This window comes from Heterodontus francisci, chromosome 13, assembly GCF_036365525.1.
Source record: "Heterodontus francisci isolate sHetFra1 chromosome 13, sHetFra1.hap1, whole genome shotgun sequence".
NCBI lineage: Eukaryota > Metazoa > Chordata > Chondrichthyes > Heterodontiformes > Heterodontidae > Heterodontus > Heterodontus francisci.
In genome coordinates this window covers 7,992,030-8,019,897 of record NC_090383.1, presented here as the reverse complement: position 1 = coordinate 8,019,897, position 27,868 = coordinate 7,992,030, and the positions used below count along the sequence as shown (strand labels likewise).

At 43.5% G+C, this 27,868-nt stretch overlaps 1 protein-coding gene across 3 annotated transcripts in view; it reads left to right on the top strand.

Moving 5' to 3' along the window:
• Positions 1 to 27,567, top strand: part of LOC137376210 (BTB/POZ domain-containing protein 3) — a 61,354-nt gene extending 33,787 nt beyond the window's left edge. The window contains exons 1-5 of one of the 3 annotated variants that reach the window (XM_068044325.1): positions 6,248 to 6,336; positions 7,437 to 7,656; positions 9,260 to 9,350; positions 12,368 to 12,486; positions 19,984 to 27,567. In XM_068044325.1, coding sequence (XP_067900426.1) covers positions 7,529 to 7,656; positions 9,260 to 9,350; positions 12,368 to 12,486; positions 19,984 to 21,016 — 1,371 coding nt within the window. In that variant the 5' untranslated portion in view covers positions 6,248 to 6,336; positions 7,437 to 7,528 and the 3' untranslated portion in view covers positions 21,017 to 27,567. Of the gene's footprint in view, positions 1 to 6,247; positions 6,337 to 7,277; positions 7,657 to 9,259; positions 9,351 to 12,367; positions 12,487 to 19,983 lie in introns of those variants that run through there. The other 2 variants (XM_068044324.1, XM_068044323.1) reach the window with 2 other exon arrangements.
• The last annotated feature ends 301 nt before the right edge of the window (positions 27,568 to 27,868 follow it).

Sequence of the window (27,868 nt, the reverse complement as noted above, 5' to 3'; positions counted from 1 at the left end):
CGTGGACGCCTGCATGTGAGCCTTTGCCAATAAGGTGGGCAACGTGATCCCAGCAAAGAAAGTGCACGTGCACAATGCCCGCCACATTGGACGCTTAGGCGTCCATTTTATGCCTGTGAAACTGGCAAGGTGTCTATGAGTTTCTGGGCCATTGTCTTTGCAAGGACTATTTGGTGGCCACTTCTACCAGTGCTATCATGGACATGGTCTCCATGATAGGAAGGTTGGTGGGGATGTGGTCAGGCTTTTGGTGTTGGACGTTGAAATACACCATCCAGATTAAAATTTACTTCTTTGAAGGGAGCTTCAATATGGATGACTTACTAGTTCATCACTTATTTAGTATCTCACACTCCTTTAGAAAATAGCTTGGACTTTTGGAGGGATTCGCAGGCTGCTTGACAACCTGACAGGCCATATCATGAATGCTCCTTCCATGGCCATCAAGCCTGAGAGCGAGACTCGAACCTGGAGCCTTTTGGCTGAGAGGCAGGAGTGAGCCACAAGACGCCATAGTTCACCAGTTGGGGGTAATGGTTGGGATCAGCAGGAGGCTTCCTTGACTCTGACTTGAAACCATGGGCTGGGAGGCCGGGGGTGGGGGGGGTGGGGGGACACACAAAATGGCATGGGGTGGCATTGGGTGGCGTGCCTGTCATTGGCCAACCCCCATGCCATTTTGACCGTGGCAGGTACCCGTGCCGGATGTGAAGTCCGCTTGGAGGCAAAATAAGCTACTTACCTGCAAGACGAGGACATTTTGAGCAAACAGCAAGTAGGGAAGCACCAAGAGATTGCAGTCAAAGGGTAGGGAGAGATCGGGATGGGTGGGTGGTGGGTAGATGGTGGTTGGGTGGTAAAGTGGGGCAGGGTCCTATCTGGAGGGGGTGGGGAGCAGTGAGATGGCTGGGTGGGGTTTACAGGGTAGCGTGTTGAATCTGGAGGAAAGACTCCTGGCCCAGAAACAGTGCGGTAAAGGCAATTACCATCTGGATCCAGCCCCTCTTGCCTCCTAGTACCTGCCGAGTTTCCCAAGGCCTGGGAAACCCAACCAAGCTCCAATAATTTATATTTATATAGCACCTTTAACATAATAAAATATCCGAAAACACTTCACAACAGCACTCTAAAAAAAATAAGACATCGAGCCACTTAAGAAGATATTGGGTTAGAATGACCAAAAGCTTGGTCAAAAAGCTATGTTTTAAGGATCGTCTTAAAAGGAGGAGGAAACCAAGTTAGAAGTAGGAACACTGTTAAGATGAAGGCACGCAGCCTCCTTAAAAGGACTGATCTACCCCCTGCGTGCAGATTTGTCACCCACTCCTCAACTGCTTTCATTAAAACCAGAAGTTGTCAGATTCGAGGCAGGTTGGGTTCCTATTTCAGATTTTTTAACCTCCAGCAAGTACTAAACCCGCCTGTTTTTTTTGTTGGGGGGCTGTAGTTAAAATTACCGCCATGAACTCTGGTCCAGTACCATAACCACTACGGTAATATAGCTGCAAAAGAGCCTTGGAAATTCCTTTTTGCTGTTTATCATGGCTTTATCATGGGTGTTGGATCCTGATATTTGGGACATGACTGTCTCTCAAAGCATCATCCATGAACGAGCTTTCAGTCCTGAAGAGCAGCAGGGGCTAAAATGTGGAACATAGCAGAAATAGTTGAGGCAGCTGGGAAAGTGGGGCTTTCAAGTTTATCAAACCTCATTAGCTCGCATAATCCTGGCCTTTGCCAAGCCTTGTGGGTCTCCAGTCATACAGCTGCACATACAACTTGCAAATCAAGAAACTACAGTGCTCTTCTGAATTCTTACCTCAGCCTTAGACTCCTATCTTGAATAAATATCAGTAGGTTGACTGCTGGGGACTTCCCATTTTCAATGGACAGAAATAAATGTTTATAGAAATTTAATAAGATGTGGTTCTCAGTCGGGATCACTATTTAGCACAGTAGAGATTACAACCTCTCAGTTCTTGGAATTATAGATGGTGCAAAAATTACCCTGCAAACACCTTGAAGGTGCCTGCGTTTTGCCCATCTTTAAGCTGTTTTGTATTGAGTCATTGATCCCATTATTTGTTTCTATCCTGTGTTTGCACCACAATAACTTTGTCCTTTTCCAGCCTCCTCCAGCTGCTCACCCCCTCACTGTATCTTCCAATAAAGTAAGCCTGTTCTTTTTATTTATTTTCCTGTGCTATAGCTGCCCATTTTACTCTGCGTCTTCTTCTCTAATTGGAAGTAGCTTAACTGCTAACATTATTATTAGCAAACAGCAACAACCTCCCTGTCCCTGACTCTGTGTAAAATGGAGCGACACCTTTCTGCTTCCCTGGTCTGCCTCCCCTCTCTTCCAAAAACAAATCTGTTTGCAGGATTGATTATACCTGTTGCATCAGCTCATCATTGTACGTGTAGATCTAACCCTTTTTGCATTATATTCCAATTGCAGTAATTATGCTGGGTAGAATGGATGTGTAACTGTCAAATCCTCCTCCCGTACTAATTGCCATCGCAGGTTTCTTTTGCGTGACAGGGAAGTCATTATTTCGGTAGTGGTAGACACTAGACAATGTACATTTAAATATCAGCAGCCCTGATGTTTGTTTTGGCAAGTACAAATCTGATTAATAACATCAAAATGTATCTTAGTTCCTTTTTTAGGCCACCAACCTGGCACATCAATTGTATGTTGCATTTATTCCCTCAGCTGCTGCAAACTGTACTGCGAGAAATAAAACATTTTTAAAAAAAAGACTTGTATGCGGAAACCTACTGGAAAGTGCCAAGTTGATAGTAGAAATGAGTCTGACTTGAAAAAAGCTCCAGAATTTGCATAGTTGTGAAAATTAGGCAGTCAATTTGTGTGACATTGAAAACCTCTGGAACACCCAGTTATATCTGAGATTACTAAATGCCTTGGGTATACAGTAAATATAAACCATTGAAACTCATACTGCAGTAAATATATGGTGAAGCTAGGATTGTAATAGATAGTAACATTTTCTGCTTTGATTGCTTGTTTTCTTAATAACGTTTGTTAAAGAAAATCTATTCTGGGAGCTTTAATGCTGGAACCAATTCACCAGTAAAGCCAGCCTTTATAGGTAGTTCTTGTGTTGTTGTAAAGTGCAATGGATCTCATCCCGGAAGGCTTTCCTATGAGGAACAGTTATAGGATGTTGAACAGCTGGGCACACCTGTTTTATTCAAGAAGGCAAGAATGAATTCTGAAACTCATGAATCATAAATGCAATCACATGACCATTATGCTGTCACCAATATTCTGCTTATAATAATAGGTAGTATTTCTTCTTTTAATACTTTAAAGGTGCAAGCAACTGTATAAAACGCTGCAGTCTTAGACTTAAACAAACTTGGCGAATTACACTTCTGGATTTTGTAATAAAAACAATGCTGGAACCACTCAGCGGGTCTGGCAGCATCTGTGATTTTGTATGCTGTTTGCTACAAACAAGGGCTGGAACTGTTCAAAGGAAGTGTCACTCAGGAGTTTCACTAGTGCAATGGTTCTATCCATGTCTTTTGCAATTTTCTCAAGTGTTGAAGCATGCTAACCAAGAATTCTGTATATTAGGACTCTTTCAGTGAGGGAAAAGGCAGCTGATTTCATGATGGAAGACACCTTGAACAAGCCAACACTTATTGCACTTGCTCATGGATGTATCTTATGTCCAATTCACCTTTTTGACCACTATTGGCTTTCAAATGTATTCACTGTTGACATGGACCAAGTCTCAGACACAAAAGCAAAATACTGCAGATGCTGGAAATCTGAAATAAAAAACAGAAACAACTGGAAATAGTTTGCAGGTCTGGCAGCATCTGTGGAGAGAGAAACAGAGTTAACGTTTCAGGTCGATGACCTTTGTGACGAAACGTTAACTCTGTTTGCCTCTCCATTGATGCTGCCTAACCTGGGGTTTTCCAGCACTTTCTGTTTTTAAGTCACAGAGACACCCATGCACAGCAAGTGGTCCAAGAACTGTTATTTTACAAGAAACTGGCTGAAATGCTTTGAGTGTGCACGCAAAATCTTTGTTTGAAGTAAATTGTTTCTTTCTTGGTGAGATCATCTTAAAGTGATTCCACTAGCCGACATCGTTCTTAAACCTCATTTTTGCCCTCTGATAAGAGAATTTTTGGTATGATTGAAAACATAAGTAAATCTTATTAATACAGTAGAGAATAGGCTAACTGTTACATTCAGGGTGTGTACTTATCTTTCCATCTCTGTCGATGAATGCTTCACAAAGGAGCTTTTAGAAAATGATTGAGTAGGCAAAGATTTTTTTTTTAAGTAGGGCGGAGGTCACAAAAAAAGGCTTCACTGATTTTACCCCCTCCTCTCCCCATTTTAATTTCTATTTAATTCGAACAGCAGTGGTTTTAATACTTCCTGTAGTATCAGGTAAGCTGATCCTCACCTGTCTCCACTGTAGAGATCCTGAACCAGAGGCCAGTGCAAACACTACCAACTGAGCCAAGCTGACACAAATGTCCCCGTCCATGAGCTATTGGAGGTCTTTGAAATTCTCTGTGGAAAGATGAGGGTTGATCTGAAATGGATTGGAATTATTTCTTTTTACTAAGGTTGGATTGCTGCTGCTGCTAACACCTTCAATTGTTTCACCTGAAAAGGGCAGTACTCTATTTTTTTTTATATTATGGATGACTGCCCTTAAAAGCGGGAACAAAGTTTTTTTGTAAACATGTGACAAACTGAATTGGATGCTAGACCTCTACACAGCTAGTTCTGATGAAGGGTCACTAACCTGAAACATTAACTCTGCTTCTCTCTCCAAAGATGCTGCCTGACCTGCTGAGTATTTCCAGCATTTCTTGTTTTTATTTCAGATTTCCAGCATCTGCCGTATTTTGCTTTTACTCTACAGAGCTTAACTTGATAGTAAAGCACCCTTGTTCCTTAATGAGTACCTCAAAGGGATTCTGACTATTTAAATGGAAAGGCACATCTCAACTACCTAATCGGATGTCTAGACTCTGTTCAATTGTCACAGGCTCTGTGTTATGGAAAATAGAAGAACAAAGAACAAAGAAAATTACAGCACAGGAACAGGCCCTTCGGCCCTCCAATCCTGCGCCGATCCAGATCCTCTATCTAAACCTGTCGCCTATTTTCTAAGGGTCTGTATCTCTTTTCTTCCTGCCCATTCATGTATCTGTCTAGATACATCTTAAAAGACGCTGTCGTGCCCGCGTCTACCACCTCCGCTGGCAACGCGTTCCAGGCACCCACCACCCTCTGCGTAAAGAACTTTCCACGCATATCCCCCCTAAACTTTTCCCCTCTCACTTTGAACTCGTGACCCCTAGTAATTGAATCCCCCACTCTGGGAAAAAGCTTCTTGCTATCCACCCTGTCTATACCTCTCATGATTTTGTACACCTCAATCAGGTCCCCCCTCAACCTTCGTCTTTCTAATGAAAATAATCCTAATCTACTCAACATTTGGAATTATTCCTAAATCAGAGGGTCTATTGACAACACTCTGTCAGCTAATGACCTTAAAGCGGAATGGGACTTACGACAAAGTCTACTTACTCGGCAGAGTCTGTTTAAACAGCGCACACTACAGCAAACAGTCTGTAGAGTTTATTTAGACATAGTCTACAAACTAGAGGAAACAGAACTCATGACTGAAATTGCAGCAATGCTCCCAATAAAAGCAGGGTGGTTTCTCCAGCAAGATGCAATGAGTGGAGGATAGTTACACGATGCAAATCATGTGTGTAAAGTTAATCCCAGTCATTTACAGCAGTGCAATACATGAATCACAGAAAGTTAACATGCAGGTACAGCAAGTAATTAGGAAGGCAACTGGTATGTTAGCTTTTGTTAGAAAGGAATTGGAGTAAAGACATCTTACTACAATCATACAGGGCATTAGTGAGGCCCTGGAGTATTGTTTTTAGTGCAGTTTTGGCTTCCTTACCTGAGGAAGGACATACTTACTCTTGAGACAGCATAACAAAGCTTCAACTAGACTGGTTCCTGTGATAAGGGGATTGGCCTATGAGGAGAGATTGAGTAGACGAGCCCTATATTCCCTGGAGTTTAGTAGAATGAGAGGTGATCTCATTGGAACATAAATTCTTAAGTGGTGCTGAGAAGATATTTCCCCTGGCTGGGGAATCGAGAACATGGGGTCGCAGTCTCAGAATACTGGGCCGGACTGAGATCAGGAGAAATTTTTTCACTCGAAGGGTTGTGAATCTTTGGAATTCTCCACCCCAGAGAGCTGTGGATGCTCAATCATTGATGATTTTCAAGACAGAGGTTTTTGGGTACTAAAGGAATTTAAGAGATATGGGGATAGTGCGAGAAGGAGGAGTTGAGGTAGAAAATCATCCATAATCTTGTTGAATGGCGGAGCAGGCTCGAAGGGCTGAATGGCCTCCTCCAGCTCCTATTTCTTATGTTCTTATGTCTCCTGGCGTGATTGATGCGGGGAAGTTACATAATTGTCTCTATTCTGTCCAGGAATGGTGGTGTCACTCTGTACAGACTTCACTTGATAGTGGAGGACTGGCGTCCTGAATGAGTGTCACACAGAGCACATTGAGATGTGCTTTTCCCATCAGACCTGGTGCAATGCTGGGTTGTCCCAGTCTCTGTCTTGTGGGAGGGTAGATGAAGGTAGGGCAGTGTTGGGTGATACACAGCGAGCTGGGAGGGCGAGGTGCCTTTAACTGCGGGCGCTGTGCACTGGCTCTGCCTATTTACAGTAGGTGTCAGTATAGATTGGTGCCCAGTCGCAGCCGGGGCTCCCAGTTGTTTGTTAACAGCTACTCTCGGGCTACAGGAGGAAAATCTCGGTCGCTGTTTATTTCTTTTAAAAGAGGGGTTGGTGGGTGAGGGAGAAATAGCAACTTTCATCATTCGACAGCCGCCCTGGGAGCAAAGAGCTGCAATAGCAACAGAAACTCAGCCAAGTCCTTCGTGCTTATAACACAGGGAGAGAGAGAGAGAGAGAGACAAGGAATCTTGCTTCTTTTTAATCCGATCTGCGGCAGGACTCAATTCCCAATAATCCCTAATAACCATCACTTGGCCACCTCTGCACAGCTGGAAGGACAGTGCAAGAAAACATCTGGGCACTGGATGAGGATGCTGCAGTTAAAGCGAAGACTCCTCACCTCCTATCACACTTGAGTAAAAGAGGGGGTTGGGGGCGCGGGGGGGAGCTTCCCAAGCCCGGGGGTGAATTTGAACCTGATAAAATTTAACCCTCTATTGCCCAGAGCTTGAGCGAGTCCTCTTTCCCCCCTTTCTCCTCTCTCCCTTCCTGAGCCTCCGCGGCTGTGCCGATCACTTTCAGATGCACCCATGGTTGATGCCAAGAGAAGGAACATGAAGTGTCTCACTTTCTTCCTGATGCTTCCAGAGGCGGTGAAGAAATCCAAAAAGGCATCCAAGGCCAGCCGGCTGCCCGTCTGCTACGAGATCCTCACCCTGAAGAAGAGGGTAGCTGCGGAGATGTACAGCAACAAGAAAGCGCCGAGCCCCGGCACCAGTGTCCACAGCTACCAGCAGAACCTCACCAACAATAACACCATCCACCAGGCTGCCAACTGGCAGGGGCTCTACCCCACCATCCGAGAGAGGTAAGAACGGGAGAAGGGGCAACACTTCCCCCCTCCCCCCCAAAAAATAGATACTTTTACCGTGCCTGCGAGCTGAGTGATTTCCCCCCTTTCACCAAACAGCTCAGTCTAATGGGAATGGTAACTTTCAACTTTTGTCCTGACCGCATTTACGGGGATGCACCTTTTTGTTTTTTTGAGGTTTGTACATGGTTTTAAATTGGGGACAATTTGTAAACTTAACAGCCAAGTCTTGTGAATGTGCTGCATTTACTGGTAATGCTGAGGCTGCTGTTTTCACTGTGACAGTTTGATTACAAGGCTTCCTGAAAGCCTGGCAATTGACACTGAGAAATCCACAGAGTACTTTATTAATCGCTTCTACCTGAGGTGATCAGTGTGAAATGGCTATTCTTTTTATCTTGTGGTCTACCTAGAGCCCCTTTTTTTGGGGGGGTGGTGGGGGGGGGGGGGGGGGGGGGTGCGACGGTGGAATAATGAGCAGTACATGTGATGAAAGCCCTGAGAGGGAGCTGTTACTTAAAAGCAAATTGATAAAATTGGATATATTTCTGTTGCGTTTGATAATGGGTGATTATTTTCATAGTAGCTTTGGATTGCTGAGGCCAGTAATAATAGAAAATGTCCAAAGAGGGATCACCAAAACTGGTTTAATTCCGTGTCCAAAAAAGTGCTGTGCTTTGAAATTAAAATCATCTCAGTTCAAATGTCCTCACTCAGAGCCCCTGGGATCTGGATAGCTGGTGGAAGCTGATTCCCATCAATAATTAATCAAAAGGAAGTTGGATCAGGTTCTTACAAGATTAGGGACAAAAAGCAGGGATGTGGGAATAAGCACAACTGCACTTTCATAGGGCCAGCACAGACACAGTGGGCTGAATGGCCATCTTCTGTGCTGTAAGATTCACTGATTGGAGGTAAAATAAACAGTCTCGTTATCAACGTGAGGAGAGGGAAGTCCTGTGAAACAATCTTTTGCAGAGGGGATTTGGGACACTCCTGGTTCTGAGTAAAGGGTGGGTGCATGCAGGGGAAGCTGTCATCAAGTATTTTAGATTGAATTAGATTAAATGCTGGCATGGGTTGTGCATTTACTGTGAATGGAGAATTTTAGCTTTGAGGAAAGTTTGGATAGGCTGGGGTTATTTTCTTTGGAACAGAGGAGGTCGAGGGGAGATTTAATTAGGGTGTATAAAATTATGAGGGGCTTAGATAGAGTGGATAGGAAGAAGCTATTTCCCTTAGCAAATAGGTCAAAAGCCAGAGGGCATTGCTTTAAAGTAATTGGTTGAAGGATTAGAGAGGAGTTGAGGAAAATGTTTCCACCCAGAGGATGATGGGCATCTAGAACTGCTGAACGTGTGTTAGAGACAGAAACCCTCGTTACATTTAAATAAAACTCTTGGATATGCACTTGGTCCTTAGTCCTGTATGTTATGACTCTTCAAGAGCTGGAGAGGTGGGTTAGCCTGGATAGTTTTTTATCAGCAGGTAAAGCCACCATGGGCTGAATGGCCTCCTTCTATCCCATAAAATTATCTACATTAACATGACATGTAACCTTTTCTGATTGAATGCACGTGTGACATTTCCCCTCCCTTAGAAATGCCGTGATGTTTAACAACGATTTGATGGCAGATGTTCACTTTGTGGTGGGACCACAGGGAGGGACTCAGCGGTTGCCTGGACACAAGGTAAGCAACACATGTACTGGAAGTTAAATGATCATTCATCAAATGACAGAAAGTGCATCAATAACCTGCACTCTCAAAAAAGCAATTTCTTGCTTTGCCCAATTATCAATCAGTTATTCATTAAACTATAAATGTGCTTTTTAAAAATCATTCCTTTAATTTTTTTAGCCTATTCAGAAAGGCTAATGGAATGCTGGCGTTTATATCTGGAGAAATAGAATACAAGGGGGTAGAATCATGCTTCAGCCATACAAAGCCCTAATTCAACCACACCTGGAGCTACTGTGAGCAGTTCTGGGCACCACATCTTAGGAAAGGCCTTGGAGGGAGTACACTGTAGATTTACCAGAACTCCAAGGGTTAAATTATGCAGGGAGACCACACAAGCTAGGATTGTTTGCCCTGGAATTTAGAAGGTTAAGGGGTGATTTGATTGACGTTCAAGATATTAAGGGGAACAGATAGTAGACAGATAGAAACATTTTTCTGCTAACTGGGGAGCCTAGGACCAGGGGGCATAGTCTCAAAATTGGAGCCAGACCTTTCAGCAGTGAACTTAGGAAACACTTCTTCATGCAAAGAGTGGTAAAAGTTTGGAATTCTGTTCCACAAATGGCGATTGATGTTGGATAAATTGTTAATTTTAAAACTTGAGATTAATGCATTTTTGCGGGTAATTGGGGTTAGGTCACAGATCAGCCATGATCTCATTGAATGGCAGAACAGACTCGAGGGGCTGAATGGCCTATGTACCTATGACTTTATAGCATGAAGTGCTGCAAAAGTTTTGCTGAAGATGTTTGGATAGTATATTGTAAGCAAGTGAGTTATACATGAGGATTGGTTGTAAAAGTAGTTCATTTTCAGCAGATCGATTTGGAGTTTGAGTGGAAACGGTTTTAAAATTTTGCATAAACTGTGTCCATAAGGTGACATAATGGTGTTCAACATTAAAACACCAATGTTTGGAGATCACGGAGTGTGACTACTATACATTTGGTGTAAAAGTCAGCATTTGTTCTAAATCTGGCCCGGGAATTCTTGGTGCTGACCTTTAGCACAATACGTGTCCTGATGTTCCATTTTCCATCTTACCCACTAACATTTAAATAAAGACTAAAATCTTTGTCTCTGACATTACTTCAGTCAGATACACGAGTTCAATATCCCACAAATACACTTTGTTTTAATGGATTGTTACATAAAGCATTGATGTTACCTTGCACACAATGTATTTCCTATTTAAAGCTAACATTTAAAAAATAAATGAGTCCATTTTCTTCCAGTGGAAAATTCAGCTTGTTATCAGAAATGCCAACATTCTCTCCATCCCACTTCAGTGGTTTGTTTATGCCACGAGTGTTTTAATTGCAGCAAAAATGAATGTTTTTTTCTTTCATTTGCTTGGGGTGGTGAAGGAGGCTTATCTGCTAAATCATTTTAACAGCGTGTAAGTGCCAAACCCATTGTTCCACCCAATGGCCTACCCCTCATAATAATGTGATCTGTTCCGCACCTCCGTAGAAAATGCACAGCCAAAGGGAATCCTTTTACACCAGAATCTGGGTCATCATCGAGATGGTCTGCTCGTGGTTGATCAGGAAAATGATATAGTGCTGTAGACTGGTTTGTCTTTACACTTTAGGAAACCTCAATTCCATCTGCAACAACGTTCCTGCTCAGGCTTGGGGCACAGGAAGGAGTGTTTTTAATTTTTTAGGGTATTTGGGCAATGTCTTTTTCAGATTTGTCAGCGGTTATTTGTGTGGTAATGAAATTTCTTAGATAGATTACTTGAATGTGCAGTGGTTAGCACCGCAGCCTCACAGCTCCAGCGACCCGGGTTCGATTCTGGGTTCTGCCTGTGCGGAGTTTGCAAGTTCTCCCTGTGACCCGTGTGGGTTTTCGCCAGGTACTCCGGTTTCCTCCCACAGCCAAAGACTTGCAGGTCGATAGGTAAATTGGCCATTGTAAATTGACCCTAGTATAGGTAGGTGGTAGGGGAATTGTGGGGATGTGAGAGGGTAATGGGATTAATGTAGGATTAGTATAAATGGGTGGTTGATGGTCAGCACAGACTCGGTGGGCCGAAGGGCCTGTTTCAGTGCTGTATCTCTAAATAAAAAATAAAAACTGTGGCACATGAATTTCAATGCAGGAAAATGTGAGATCATCCACTTTGGACCTAAAATGGAAAGAACTGGGGACTTTCTAAATGGTGACAAGATAGAAATAGTGGAGGCCCAAAGAGACTTGGGAGTCCAGGTGCAGAGGTCATGAAAATGTCATGAATAGGTACAGAAAATAATCGAAAAGGCTAATGAAATGCTGCCCTTTATATCTTGAGAACGAGAATACAAGGGGGTAGAAGTCATGCTTCGGCTATACAAAGCCCTGGTTGGACCATACCTGGAGTTACTGTGAGCAATTCTGGGCACCACACCTTTCATATTGGCCATGGAGGGAGTGCAGTGTAGGTTTATCCGAATGACAACTGGACTTCAAAGGTTAAATTATGAGGAGAGATTACACAAACTAGAGTTGTATTCCCTTGAATTTAGAAGGTTAACAGGTGATGTGCGAAGATTTCAAGATGTTAAGCAGAACAGATGGGTAGATAGAGAGAAACTATTTCCACTGATTGGGAAGTCTAGGACTCGGGGGCATAGTCTACAAATTAGAGCCAGACCTTTCAAGAGTGAAATTAGGAAACAGTTTGAAATGCAAAGGGTGGTAGAAGTTGGGAACTCTTTTCTGTAAATGGTAATTTATGCTAGGTCAATTGTTAATTTTACATTTGAGATTAATACATTTTTGTTAGCAAAAGGTATTAAGGGATATGGGGCAAAGATGGGAAAATGGAGTTAGGTCACAGATAAGCCATGATCTCACTGAATGGCAGAACAGGCTCGAGGGGCTGAATGACCTCCTCCTGTTCCGATGTCCCTATGTTCTTGCTGGTGTTCTTTTTGTAATTTTACAAACTGTAACTGGTCTTCCCTCCTCCATCCCTACAGTATGTTTTGGCTGTTGGGAGCTCAGTATTTCATGCAATGTTTTATGGGGAACTTGCTGAAGATAAGGATGAAATTCGAATCCCTGATGTTGAACCCGGTGCCTTTCTCGCTATGCTGAAGTAAGTATCATTCCCTATTTCATTAATTATGCTCAACTGCCTTCAACTAAGGAAGTTCTTTGTTTAAAAAGTGATGTGATATATGTGTTGGAAATGATTAAAGAGTAGCTTCTGTTGTGTTAGACCTAACCAGTTATCTGTTGCAATCTTACTAAAATGTCCAGGAAAGTTTGGCTGTGGGTTATTCCGTCAATATTTGTTTAGATGTAAAATTGTTTTATTTTGCAGTGTCTAGCAAAACGTTAAAATAATTAGTAATTTGACTTTGAACTTACAGTGGTCCTTGGTTACGTCCCTGCTAAGAATGGTAGTGAGTCTCAATCTACTGACCAAGAATTCATATTGCATATATTTATGGGCACCTCAACAACAAATTGCATTTATATAGCACCTGTAATGTAGTGAAACATCTCAAGGCACTTCACAGGAATGTCATCAGACAAAATTTGAACTGACCCACATAAAGCAGTATTAGGACAGGTGACCAAAAGCTTGGTCAAAGAGGTAGATTTTAAGGAGCGTATTAAAGGAGCAGAGAGTAGTGGAAGGGTTTAGGGAGGGAATTCCAGAGCTTAGGGCCCAGGCAGGTGAAGGCATCTTACCATGGCAACACATTGGAGACAGCAGATAGGGGTGAGGTGGAACAGTGCTACCAATCTTAGTGAGGGCAAAAGGACTTTCTCTTACACAGCTGAATTTCCATATTTAGTATTGAAGTGAAAAATAGTGCTGTGCTTCCACTATCCTGAGATACCCTAAGCAAAATAACAGATCTCCACAGTGCTCTGTTAATTTCAAACAAAATGGCATGCTGTATCTAAATATGGAATGACTTCCAATGTTTTAGAAGGTGAAGTAGGTTAAGGAAAGCGCCCTATTGCCCTCTGTCTTAAGCAATCTGCATTCAGCTCCCATGCCCAGTATAGTGCAGTTTTTTTTTTAATTCACAAAGTGCATTGCAGCCAGCATGGCTGAATGCCTGTTTTTTTCTTCTGTTGTAATGAGATCAGTCTACAAGGGATCGAAATTTAGGCAATAATTTCCTATGCCGGCAATGATTGTGTGCAAAATGACGCTGTGTCCTTGCAGCATGAATGGTGCGAGGAGCAACTATTTGCTTTCTAGAGCTGGGTGTCAATGCAGTGCATGTGCGTGTTTATTTTTTCAGACGCTATTCACATTGACAGCAACAGACTTAACAGTTGTTCCTCTTTGCACGTCAGCTCAGCTTTAACATGCTGAAAATACAGCCTTTCCGACCTTGATGATGTCGTATCTTACGGCATGGTTTCCACTCTGCTGAAAGTTCCACCTTTGTTTTATCCTGGGGATGGTTAGCGCAACCAAGAAGCATTGCCGCTCGAACATTTTGTAAAGTTCAGTTGCAGTGTGTGTGAATGGTGGGTGTGGGCTGCACACTCCCCATTTGTACTGCTAAAGATCTTCACCGGGGGAGGGGAAGGGTTCGACGTGGTTTCCCTCAAGTCCCCTTCAGCCAGTCAATTCACAGCTGGAATAATGGGCTGACTGAGAGATTGTACAGACGATATTCACTAATACCTCAGATGAAGTTACAATTCGATGAACCATAAGAAATATAATTTTATTTTAGTACATTGAAAGAAAGACTGCATTTATATAGAGCCTTTCGTGACCTCAGGATGTCCAAAAGCCCTTTACAGCCAATGAAGTACTTTTTTGACGTGTCGTCGCTGTTGGCAGAATTTAAACCGTTTCTTCCGCCCTCTGAAAACCTACAGCCACCAGCATGCCTGTGTCTTGCAGAGCAATCGTGCGTACAGCCTAATAATATCAAGGCTGCACGCTCCTTTAATCCTGAGTGCAGTTTCAGAAACGGGTGTGATTCAGAGACCTATTTGATCTCCGGCCGTACAGTAGCGAATTAGTTGAGGGCAGGGTAACCATTTAGATTCAGGATGATTTCCAATCTGAATTCACCAGGCACTAGTTACATTTTGGGACAATGAGAGGGATTGAAATAAAGGCCCAGTCTGCACTGTGGAAAGAGACTGATTCAAGATTGTAGCTTTGCATGTACTGCATGCAATAAAGTCTACAATATTTGTTTAGGATGTGGCAAAATAGAAGACTTTTCCTTAGGTTTTCCTGGGAGTTACCATTGACCAGAAACTGAACTGGAGTAGCCATATAAATACTGTGGTTACAAGAGCAGGTCAGAGGCTAGGAATCCTGAGGCGAGTAACTCGCCTCCTGTTTCCCTAATGTCTATCCACCATCTACAAGTCAGGAGTGTGATGGAATACTCTCCACTTGCCTGGATGGGTGCAACTCCAACAACACTCAAGGAGCTCAACACCATCCAGGACAGAGCAGCCTGCTTGATTGGCACCCCATCCACAAACATTCACTCCCTCCACCACTGACGCACATTGGCAGCAGTGTGTACCATCTACAAGATGCACTGCAGCAACGCGCCAGGAATCCTTTGACAGCACCTTCCAAACCCACGACCTCTACCACCTGGAAGGACAAGGGCTGCAGATGCATGGGAACACCAAGACCTGCAAGTTCCCCTCCAAGCCACACACCATCCTGACTTGGAACTATAACACCGTTCCTTCACTGTCGCTGGGTCAAAATCCTGGAACTCCCTTCCTAACAGCACTGTTGGTGTACCTACACCACATGGACTCCAGCGGTTCAAGATGGCAGCTCACCACCACCTGCTGAAGGGCAATTAGGGATGGGCAATAAATGCTGGCGTAGTCTGGTTTAAGTGTTTGCAATGCAGTAATTTTGATAAGTAAATACTGAACAGAAAAGGACCATCTTTTCTGTGCTTTTTATGTAATAATGCTGCTTACATGCACAATATATGTAGTAAAATCATGTGGATCACATCAACACTTTCTAGCAAATGCTCAGACTCTATATATAAATCTGGAAATAATATCAGTAGAATTGACCATGAAGCTGTCGGATTGTTTGTTTTAAAAAAAACAGTGCCCTTTAGGGAAGGAAATCTGTGGCCGTTACCTTGTCTGGCCTTCTGTGAGATTCCAGTTCTACACCTATGTGGCTGACTCTTAACTGCATTCTGAAGTGGCCCGGCAAGTCACTCAGTGGAATCTAACTTCTTCTACCCAAGGTGACCCACCACCATCTGCTCTGGGAAGCTAGGGATGGGCAATAAATGCTGGCCTTGCCAGCGGCACCCACATCCCAAGACTGAATTAACAAAACAAAAAACATAAGTTATATTTGCATTTATATAGTGCCTTTCATTACCTCAAGGTGTCCCAAAGCGCTTTTCAGCCAATTAAGTACTTTTGGAGTGTAGTCATTGTTGTAATGTGGAAATACAGCAGCCAATTTGTGCACAGCCAGCTCCCACAAACAGAAACGTGATAATGACCAGATTTTTTATTAAATGATGTTGAATGAGGGATAAGTATTGTCCAGGACACCTGGGGGGGGCCTTCCCTGCTCCTCATCGAAACAGTGTCATGGGATCTTTTGTGTCCACCTAAGAGGGAGGACCGGGTCTGGGGGAGGGCCTCAGTTTAATGCCTCATCCAAAAGATGGAACCTCCAACAATGCAGCACTCCCTCAGTACTGCACTAGGTGTGTCATATTTTGTGCTCAGGTCTCTGGAGCGGGACTTGAACCCACAATCTCCTGACTCAGAGTTGCGAATGCTACTGACCGAGCCTCAGCTGACAGCTCAACAACAACAACTGGCATTTAAATAGCGCCTTTGAAATAGAAAAACCTTCCAAGGTGCTTCACAGAGGCGTTATCAACAAGGAAAATGCCCTAAAGCAGGGCTTGAACCCACAACATTATGGCTGCGAGGCAAGAGGGCTGTCACTGAACCAAACTGACATAGAAAACATTTATTTCCCGATAACCAAGTTTGATTTTACACTGTGCAAAAGGTGGCCATCCTTTTGGCTTCCACTGCTATGGAATTTATCCCCTTACATTGCAACGCAGATAAATGCCTAGCTACAACAACAGATAAAATACTGCACACACACACACACCCTCTAATACCTTCTTTCTGAATGCCCAGGTACAGTTATGCCTTGTAGAGTTTTAAATCTGTTGATGTTGATGATTTTAGAATTCCTCAGAAGGAGGAACTAAAGAAAGGATTGGACTTGTCCTCTGGAAAGTCCATAAACACCAGTTATTTGCATTCCTGGGATTATGGCCTTGTGTCATTTCATACAGTAAAGGGACATGAAGAGAAGTGAATAAACAAAGAAATTTCTCTCCCTCTTTGATGGCTACTTTTGTAAGTTTTTCAGTTTTTATGCTGTGACATTGAAACACAGAGGAGTAGATTGGTTAGGACTGAAATCGGGAAGAGATGTTAAGACAGGCTGCCAACTCACAAGTACCCGGTTTACATTGCCGCACAAAGTCGAGATCTACTCCTGAACCTTAATCTTTTCTTTTAATTTGTTCATGGGATGTGACCATTGCTGGCAAGACCTTCATTTTATTGCCCATCCCTAATTGCCCTTGAGAAGGTGGTGGTGAGCTGCCTTCTTGAACCGCTGCAGTCCATTTGGGGTAGGTACACCCACAGTGCTGTTAGGGAGGGAGGTCCAGAATTTTGACCCAGTGACAGTGAAGGAACAACGATATAGTTCCAAGACAGGATGGTGAGTGACTTGGAGGGGAACTTGCAGGTAGTGGTGTTCCCGTGCAACTGTTGGAAGGTGCTGTCAAAGGAGGCTTGGTGAGTTGCTGCAGTGTATCTTGTATATGGTACACACTGCTGCCACTGTGTGTCAGTGGTGAAGAGAGTGAATGTTTAAGGTGGTGGATGTGGTGCTGATCAAGCAGGCTGCTTTGTCCTGGATGGTGTCAAGCCTCTTGAATGTTGTTGGAGCTGCACCCATCCAGGCAAATGGAGAGTATTCTGATCTGTGCCTTGTAGATGGTGGACAATCTTTGGGGAGTCAGGAGGTGAGTTAATTACTGCAGAATTCCCAGCCTCTGATCTGCTCTTGTAGCCACAGTATTTAAATGGCTGGTCCAGTTAAGTTTCTGGTCAGTGTTAACCTCAGCATGTTGATGATGGGGGATCCAGTGATGGTAATGCCATTGAAGGTCAAGCAGAGATGGTTAGATTCTTTTTTGTTGGAGATGGTCATTGCCTGGCACTTGGATGGTATGAATGTTATTTGTCACTTATCAGCCCAAGCCTGGATATTGTCCAGGTCTTGCTTCATTTCTACACAGACTGCTCAGTATCTGAGGAGTTGCGAATGGTGCTGAACATTGTGCAATCATCAGCAAACATTTCCCTTTCTGACCCTATGATGGAAGGAAGGTCATTGATGAAGCAGCTAAAGATGGTTGGGCCTAGGACACTACCCTGAGAACCCCTGCAGCGATATCCTGGGGCTGAGATAATTGGCCTCCAAGAATCACAACCATCTTCCTCTGTACTAGGTATGACTCCAACCAGTGGAGAGTTTTCCCCCGATTCCCATTGACTCCAGTTTTGCTAGGGCTCCTTGAGTCCGCATTCAGTCAAATGCTGCCTTGATGTCGAGGGGAGTCACTCTCACTTCACCTCTGGAGTTCAGCTCTTTTGTCCTTGTTTGGAGCAAGGCTGTAATGAAATCTGGAGCTGAGTGTCCCTCGTGAAATCCAAACTGAGCATCAGTGAGCAGGTTATTGCTAAGTAAGTGCACTGTAATAGCACTGTCAACGACATCTGCCATCACTTTGCTGATGATTGAGAGTAAACTGATAGGGCAGTAATAGGCTGGATTGGATTTATCCTGCTTTTTGTGTACAGGACATACCTGGGCAATTTTCCACACTGTCTAATAGATGTTTGTGTTGTAGCTGTAATAGTGTTGTTCAGAAGTAGGTTTGTTATTGTAATATTGACTCCACACCGCTAACTGAAGCAATTAAATTCTGATTTTAATTTAAAACATTGAAACTCTTGTTTTTTCCTGCTCTCTCTGCCTACTTAATTCTAATTTTACTTTTTTGGTCTGCCTAGTTGACCTCGCCTTATTTTCCCTATACTTTATTTTGGTATTATAAGCTTTTCTTTTTCACCAACTTTCCTGCCATTTCCTCAGCTCATAAGTTGCTTTTTGGAGGTGAGACTTTCAGAAAGAAACTGGGTTTTATTTGTCTGGAAAACCAGCATTTAGGACTTTATTTCTCCACAAGTACCCAAGAAGTAAAGATTAAGACCATCAATTGTGAATATGTAAAAGTCTGACAAACAAGGAATGGCTCTGCCAAGTTAATATCCCCAACATGTTGGCTGGGAAAATGAGGATTGTTGAGTTCCGCCATTAATTTGCGAACATAAGAAACAGGAGCTGGTGTAGGCCATTCGGCCCCTTGAGCCTGCTCCGCCATTCAGTAAGATCATGGCTGATCCTCGACCTCACCTCCACTTTCCCACCCTAACCCCATATTGCTTGATTCCTTTAGATTCCAAGAATCTATCAATCTCAGAACTCAGTCTTGAATCTACTCAATGACTGAGCATCCACAGCCCTCTGGGATAGAGAATTCCAAAGATTCACAACCCTCTGAATGAAGAGATTTTTCCTCATCTCAGTCCACAATGGCCAACTCCTAATATTGGGACAATGACTTGAAGTTCTAGACTCTCCAGCCAAGGGAAATATCCTCTCGGCATCTACCCTATCAAGCCCTCAGAATTTTATATGTTTCAATGAGATCACTTCTCATTCTTCTAAAAGCCAGAGAGTACATGCCCATTCCACACAATAGTCGCCTAACTGTTAGCACGAGTTGCAAACAGCCGAGTTTTCATAATGAGTTATGTCGTGACATTTTTTTCTGTTCTGTGGCTTCTGAAATTAAAGTAAAAACCGCTTTCTTCCTAAATTAATATTCACCTAGCTGAAGACACAAAGGATAGTCGAAATCTAGAATTCTCCCAACCTCCCTCCCCTCCCCCTAAAGGCTGTGTATGCTGAGGGACAGTTGCACCTTCCAAGACTGAGATGGGTTGATTTTTGTTAGGTAAGGATGTCCAGAAATATGAGCAAATGAGGGTAAATGGTGTTGAGGTCCAGATCAACCATGGTCTAATTGAGTGATAGAGCAGGCTCCAGGGACTGAATGGCCTACCCCCATTCCTAGTGTTCCTAGTTTCCTAAAACGAGGAGGCTTTAGTCCACAACTAAATTCATCCCTGCTCCTTAAAAGGTAAGAATTTATTAAAATTATGCTTGCAATCCCAATGTGAATATCAATTCACAAAGTGATATCAAGCTGCAAAGAGCAGCACAGGGAATATAAACCCCTTGATTGGAAGTGATTTCTTCTAGAAAGAATAAACCACACTTGGACAGGTTAGAATTGGTTTCTTTTATAGACAAATGTAATCCCAGAACCAGGCCCATTAAGCTCTGTAATTTTGATGAATGTAGGTCACCTGCCCTGGTGCTTGGCCATCCAGCTCCTGATTATTGATGCCCTGGTTTTCTTTGCAGGTACATCTACTGTGACGAGATTGACTTGGCGGCAGACACGGTCTTAGCCACCCTCTATGCTGCAAAGAAGTACATCGTTCCTCATCTCGCCCGAGCTTGCGTTAACTTCCTGGAGACCAGCCTGAGCGCGAAGAATGCCTGCGTGCTGCTGTCCCAGAGCTGCCTCTTCGAGGAGCCGGACCTGACCCAACGCTGCTGGGAAGTGATCGACGCCCAAGCCGAACTGGCCTTGAAGTCTGAGGGCTTCTGCGACATTGATTATCAAACGCTGCAGAGCATCCTGAACAGGGAGACACTCAACGCCAAGGAAATCATCCTGTTTGAGGCAGTGCTGAACTGGGCAGAGGTGGAATGCCAGAGGCAGGACCTGTCCATCAACATTGAGAACAAACGCAAGGTTCTTGGGAAGGCCTTGTACCTGATCCGCATTCCAGCCATGACGTTGGACGATTTTGCCAATGGCGCTGCTCAGTCTGGGGTGCTGACACTCAACGAGACGAATGACATCTTCCTCTGGTACACAGCGGCCAAGAAACCGGACTTGGAGTTTGTGTGCAAGCCCCGGAAAGGCCTGGCCTCCCAGCGCTGCCACCGCTTCCAGTCGTGCGCCTACCGCAGCAACCAGTGGCGCTACCGAGGCCGGTGCGACAGCATCCAGTTCGCCGTGGACAAGCGGATCTTCATCGCCGGCTTCGGCCTGTATGGCTCCAGCTGCGGCTCGGCCGAGTACAGCGCCACACTCGAGCTGAAGCGGCAGGGTGTCCTCCTGGGCCAGAGCTTCAGCACGTTTTTCTCAGACGGCTCCAGCAACACTTTCCCCGTGTGGTTCGAGCACCCGGTGCAGATCGAGCCAGATACGTTCTACACAGCCAGTGTGGTGCTGGATGGCAATGAGCTCAGCTACTTTGGGCAGGAGGGAATGACTGAAGTACAGTGTGGAAAAGTCACCTTTCAGTTCCAGTGCTCCTCAGACAGTACCAATGGCACAGGCGTTCAAGGAGGGCAGCTCCCAGAGCTAATATTCTACGCCTGAAAAACACTAACGCTTTGGAAATCGCCCCTCCCCATTCTGTCTAGTGTGATCTGCACACATTTCAAAGAGCAACAAAATTAAGACCTTTATTATAAATTACTAGACTCATAATCTGGTTTCATTCTCATGGATCTGAAGCCAGATACAGTTTTGAAAATGGCTCCAGCTGTTTCTCTTTTTTCCAAACAGGGGTTTAATTTCCTCTACTGTGTAAAATGCAGTTCCAGGCCGCATTAATGCAGTTATTAATCTGAATGCGTTAACTAATTCACCACCAAAGGAAATTAAACTCCTAATATGGGGTTTAATAGTTGGTGAATTGCCCGAGCTGTCAGGATGATGGTATTGGAATCACTGGGCTGCATTTTACATGTCTATCGCCGAAATCGGCAGCGGGTATAAACAATGGCGGTCTGCCTGTGCGGACCGCACGTCGTGAAGCTGTCACAATGTTCAGCGAAGCGGCTCATTTAAATGGTCGGGGTGGACCGCCCACCCCGATGATGTGGAGTGGATGGGCTGTCCGTCCTGGCAATGGCAACAGGCGCCATTGCAGAGGCACTGACGCCATTTTTTAAAGGGCTTTGAGCCCTTCCATTTCATTAAAATTTTTAAAGAGATAACGATGTAAAACTTATTCGAAGAAATTAACTCAATGTTTCTAGCCCCTCTCCCACCTTCCCAATAACCATACGATTCATCCCTTGCCCTCTCCCCCGCAAAATACACCCCACCCCTCCCCACAGTTCATAAACTGTGAACTTTACCCCTTCCCACCAATCAGATGAGTTTGACCCTACTCGCACCCCCCGCCCCCCACCGACACTGAAACACTTACCTGCACCCACTTCCCACTGGTGTTCCGCCTCGGATCCCCAGACAGGGTTCCGAAGGCACGGGAGTGTCAGCCACTGGCAGCAATATTGCACCGGGACGGACAGCGGGAGCGGGTAATTGATTAATTAATTAAAATAAAATTACCTATGCAAATTTGGCTCCCGAGCAGCGGGGGTGCCGCCACAAGGCCTTGCCGTCGCCGGTAATATCGGGCCAGACCTCCCCGGCGTTGAGGCCCGTGGCCACCCCACCGCGACCTCTGACATCGGGGGTGGGGGTGCTGTAAAATTCAGCCCACTATGTTTATTTCCTCTCCCTCACTTTATGGCCTAACTTGCTCACCCTTCAACAGCTGTAAACCAGCGCAGACAATACAGCGGCAAATTCCTCCATATCTCTCTGTTTGCACACACCAGGTTAAGTCGAGTCTAAAACAGTTTCCAATGCAGCCCTTGCTACAGAAATGATCGTATGCAGAATTATCTTAGGAAGCAAATTCAGCTCACTAGCTGCCAGTGTGACAGTGGTGTTGTGTAACACAGAAACAGTCAAACAGAATTTTAAAATATGCATAAATGTGTGCACAAAATGGGAAGGATGCCGACTATCTGAATGAGTGAAAGTGAATAAGAGCTAGCATGTCTAAGAAACAAGAAGTAGGGTAATTCCACTTTTCTCTTTCGTGCTGTTCAGCTATGGCTCAATGGGTAGCAGTCCTGCCTCTGAGACAGAAAATCGTGGGTTCAAGTCCCACTCTGGAGACTTGACCATAAAAGTCAAGGCTGATATTCCTGTGCAGTACTGAGAGAGTGCTGTGCTGTCTTGTCGATGAGATGTTAAATTGAGGCCCTGTTAGGTGGATGTAAAAGATGCCATTTCAAGGAACGGCAGTGTAGATCTGCCCGGTGTCCTGGCCAAACTTCATTCTCCAACAGAAAAAACCAAAAGATTATCTGGTCTTTCTCACATTGCTGTTTGTGGGAGCTTGCTGTGCACAAAATTGGCTGCTGCGTTTCCTAAATTACAACACTCCAAATGTGCTTCATTGGCTGTGATTTGCTTTGGTACTAAATCTATACAAAGCTCTGATTAGACTGTGCCTGGAGTACAGTGAGCAGTTCTGGGCACCCGACCTTAGGGAGGATATATTGGCCTTGGAGGGAATGCAGCTTAGATTTACCAGAATGATACCTGGACTCTAAGAGTTAAATTCTGAGGAGAAATTATACAAACTAGGATTGTATTCCCTGGTAATTAGAAGGTTAAGGGGTGAATTGAGCAAAGTTTTCATGATATTAAGGGAAACTGATAGGGGAGATAGAGAGAAATTATTTCCACTGAGGACTCTAAGAACTAGGGGGCATAGTCTAAAAATTAGAGCCAGTCCCTTCAGGAGTGAAATTAGGAAACACTTCTACACATATAGGGTGGTAGAAATTTGAAATTCTCTTCTGCAAATAGCAATTGATGCTGGATCGATTGTTAATATTCAATCTGAGATTGATAGATTTTTGTTAACCAAAGGTATTGAGGTATATGGGGCAAAGATGGGTATATGGAGTTAGATCACAGATCCGCCATGATCTCATTGATTTGTGAAACAGGCTAGAGGGACTGAATGGTCTCCTTTTCCTATGTATGAAAGACCCAAATGTTGTGAAAGGAGCTATAGAAATGCAAGTCTGCTAGCTCCCTCAAAAAATTCTGATTCTCTTCTGACTGACGTCAGGAGCAGCCATATCTGACTTGCTATGTTTTAACACATTCCCCTGTTGCTATGAGCACCAAACCCCTGTGAAGGATCTCTCAGTTTTTCCTGTGATTTTGAGCAGAGTGCTATGCATTTTTGCTGTAGTAGTGAGAGAGCAGAAAATGTAATCTTTCTCGGCACTGTTTTTGTCCACCCCTACACCTGCGAAAGTAAAACGAAAACAAGGAAACAATCCCGCACTATCTACCTCTGTGTTGGCAGGTTACTTTCGTCAGACTGTATGTGACCCCTGGCATTTTAAAGTGCTGTTAAGAAAAACTGAATATCAATTTTCAGAGAACGTGTTTTGAGTGACAGTAAATGCATCTCCTCTCCAGAAGAGCTCAGCTAATCAGAATTCGCAAATCGTAAGCTTATTAAGTTGTGTGGGAGGGTAAAACGACAGCAGCAATCAATGGCGGGCTGATGAACTACAGAAGACTGTAATCATCTTCTGAAAGAGTCCTTCACACAAAGCAAATGAACCTTGTAAATAGGAACTGCTTGGGCCACCGCTTTTACAGTCTGATAATTAAGAGTTTTCAAGGTTTCTGATTTCTTTTTTGTTATTTGCTTCCCACTTGCAACACGTATCTGTTCGCATGGCAACATACAGCAGCCGAAAGGGAAATGGTAACAAGGGACCCATCCATTCAACTGGTTCTCACAGAGAGAAGGCAAATCGAGTGAGTTAACTCATGCCATTTTCACCTGCGTGTGAGTGGCCACTTTTAGACTCCCCACTGGCAGCAGTGAAGAGGGAACTTTCCCACCTTTGGCAAGGGTTTGACGTGTGGTGTCCAGTTTGGATAATAGAAGAATCTTGCTAAGTTAAGGGGTGATCTAATTGAGGTGTTTAAGTTGCTAGGGTAGATAGAAATTATTTTCTCTGGGGGGAGTCCAAAGCTGGAGGCATAACAGGCATTTTGGGGTGATGCCAGGAAGCATGTCTTCACACAAAGAGTAATGGAAATCTGGAACTCTCTCCCCCCCAAAAGCTGTTGAGGCTGGAGGTCAACTGGCAATTTAAAATTTTTATTTGGTTAGGGTATTCTGGATTACACAACCAAGGCAAGTGGTTGGAGTTGAGATACAGAGCAGCCATGATCTAATTGAATGGCGGAACAGGCTGAAGGGGCTGAATGGCCTCCTCCTGTTACTGCGTCCGTAACAACAAGCTGCTCCATCCCAATTACCTGTTGATAAATTTCTCATCCAATTACGCAAAGCTTGTTTATTTAAAAAAGACGTTAAAATTAAAGGGGGATATTTGGAACTTATCAACTTGGCATCACACTTCTGAAAAGATGTAAAGGCCTTACAAAGGGTACAGAGGAGGTTTACCAGGATATTACCAGGGATGAGGGGCGTCAGGTATGAGGAGAGTTGGAAAAGTTCGGACTGTTCTCCTTAGAACAGAGAAGGTTAAGAGGTGACGGAATAGAGGTTTTCAAGGGGATGAGAGGTTTTGATAGAGTAGAGAATGAAAAACTATTCCCTCCAGGGACTGGGTCAATAACCAGAGATCATCCATTCAAAATCATTGGTAAAAGATCTAGAGGGGAGATGAGGAGAATTTTTTTTTCACTCAGGGTATTGTCAGGATCTGGAACGCTCAACCTGAAAAGGTGCTGGAAGCTGATTCCGTAAATAAATAATTAAAAGGGAGTTGGACAGTTAGGCAAGGACGAGGAACTTACAGGGTTACCCAAAAAAAGCTAGGGTCTGGGATTAAGCACGTCTGCTCTTTCAAAGAGGCCAGCAGAGGTACGATGGGCCAAATGGCCTCCTGTGCTGTAAGTTTCTATAATTCTATGATCAGCTCAAGGAGAGAATTTCAGCAGAGTATTGGGCATGTTTTCCATACCAATGTCCATTTTAGAGTTAGGAAGGTGAAATGTTAGCAGTAAATTAATGAGGACAGACAGTGACTACTGAACCAGCTCGCCTTTATAAATATCTGCTGATGGACATTATCTGCTCTGCTGCCAGAATTGGAATGGACGCTCCTGAGGTTATTTGTAAGGATCATCAGGAACTCACTTTAAAAACGCACAGTACCTTTTGGAACAAAGATCACCATTTTATTCAGAAAGCTCTGCTGTCCAATTATACTTAAAACGCAGAGAGGGGATTATGGTCTTCTTAGGCTACACATTCGAAATCTGATCTTACAGGAAGATGGTAGAGTCATTATTGGAATCATAGAATGCTACAGCGGCAAAGAGGCTGTTCAACCCATGGAAAGTCCTATCCAAATTAATCCCACTACCCAGTCTTTCCCCATGGCACTGCAAATGTTTTCTTCTTCAAGTATTTATCCAATTACCTTTTGAAAGTTACTATTGAATCTGCTTCCACTGCCCTTTCAGGCAGCACATTCCAGATCACAACAACTCACTGCGTAAAACATTGAAATGGTTGAGGTCAGATTGGTCAATCAGAGACCTCTTGCTCAAGCATTTTGTGTGAATTCTAGCTGAAATCTCAACGGGGATTGAGGTTAATGTCTATTATCCATTATTAAACCCCTCCTGAACAAAGCACTTAATAATACTTGTGCATTTTAAAGACACAGCTCCAAGTGCCTCCTTATTGGTGACACAGCACCTGGGGGAGGTGGGGGTGGGGGAATGTGTGACACCTAGCTTATTGGTTTGTTAAGTGGAAAGATAGATACTATGTACAGTTTTTTTTTTGCAGATGCTGAAACATTTCTTATTTTGGAGTAAGTACCTAGCTAGAAACAGGGAAGCACAGTCACTGGGAAAAAATCCTTTTATCTCTGTATCCACTTAATGGAAAACGAGCCATTTGAATTTTATGTTGCCTCCATTAAACTGCAGGAGAAATGGGGAGGAATGACCAGTTTAATTGCAGAATGTCTACTGACACCACTCTGTTAGCCAATGAGTCGGAGTTGGGACGAGCTTCTGCAGCAAGCAGAACTCATGACTGAAACTACAGCAACGTCTCCCAATGATAGCAGGGTGATTTCTCCAGCAAAATGCAGTGAGTGGAGGATAGTTACATAATACAAATCATATGTAAAATCTAACCCAGTCGCTTACAACAATGGGGTCTCCAGACTCGATGTACAGGGGAATTACCCAATCATCTCCATTCTGGCCAGGAATGGTGGTGTAACTAGGAATTCCCGGGAACAATAATAATACTGCATCAAAGCTTTTGAACTTGGCTTTGTCAGCTATTCCCCCAGTTTTATTTTTAAATTTAATATCTTATCTAAATGACTCCATGTTCCGAGAAGTTTCAATTCAAAAGACCAAGTCTGAAATGACGTTTTGCAAATTATAATGATAAGCTGCCAACTTTACACAACAGCCCCTTGTAATAGTTGCTTTGAAGCCGAGCGGTGAATGATACAAGTTGCTTGTGGGAGTGTCTTTCTCCCAAATTTGCTGATTATTGCAGCTCTGCATTTTAGTTTGATTTGCAAACTGTAACAGAGTTATATATTACTTGAATGAGCAGCTGGCTAAGACCAATGCAGTTCCGTCAGGTTGAGGTGCCTGCAGACCTACCAGCTGAAATGGAATACGTTTTTTTAATTTAAAGACGAGTTGATAAAGAAGAATGTTGTAGTATTTCACTTAATTTCAGAGTTTTTTTAAAAAAAGAAAAACACAGTCATTTGTTACTACGTTGTAAATTGCTCCTGTGGAAATAGTGAAGTAACAAACTTTAGTTGTGCATCAGTCTGGCACTGTATGTTTCGGAATCTATACTTATCTATAACTAATACTGTTTCCCAAAGTACGTATTTGGCACTGATTATATAGTTTCATAAACCGTGCTTGGTGACTGCGGATTTTGTGAACAAGATCGAGTACCTCAAGCTTGAAGTCATTGTGCTCTAATGAAACAGTTTGAATGATGTTTGACAAATGAATGTGTATGGTATTTTAAAACTTGTAAGGAACAATAAAGAAAGCTGGTTCTTTGGTGCCTAACAAATACTTTTAAAAAGTGATTTTTTTTTTTACTGTGTTCTTCTTTCTTCGTATTTACAAACCAAAAGATCTGCTTTTTCAGTTTGCTATTTTGACACCTTTTTTCATATAAAAGATTTTATTAGATGTGGTTTTAGTGGGTAAGAATATTTTTGTTATTTATTTGTCAGAAGCTAGTCATGCAAACAAACTACCTGTGGTCAGTTCAGGAAAGACTTTGGAAAAATTCCTCTTTGACGTCATAAGGCAATCAACAAGTCTCCAGTAGCCCATTAACAGCTAACAAGCAAT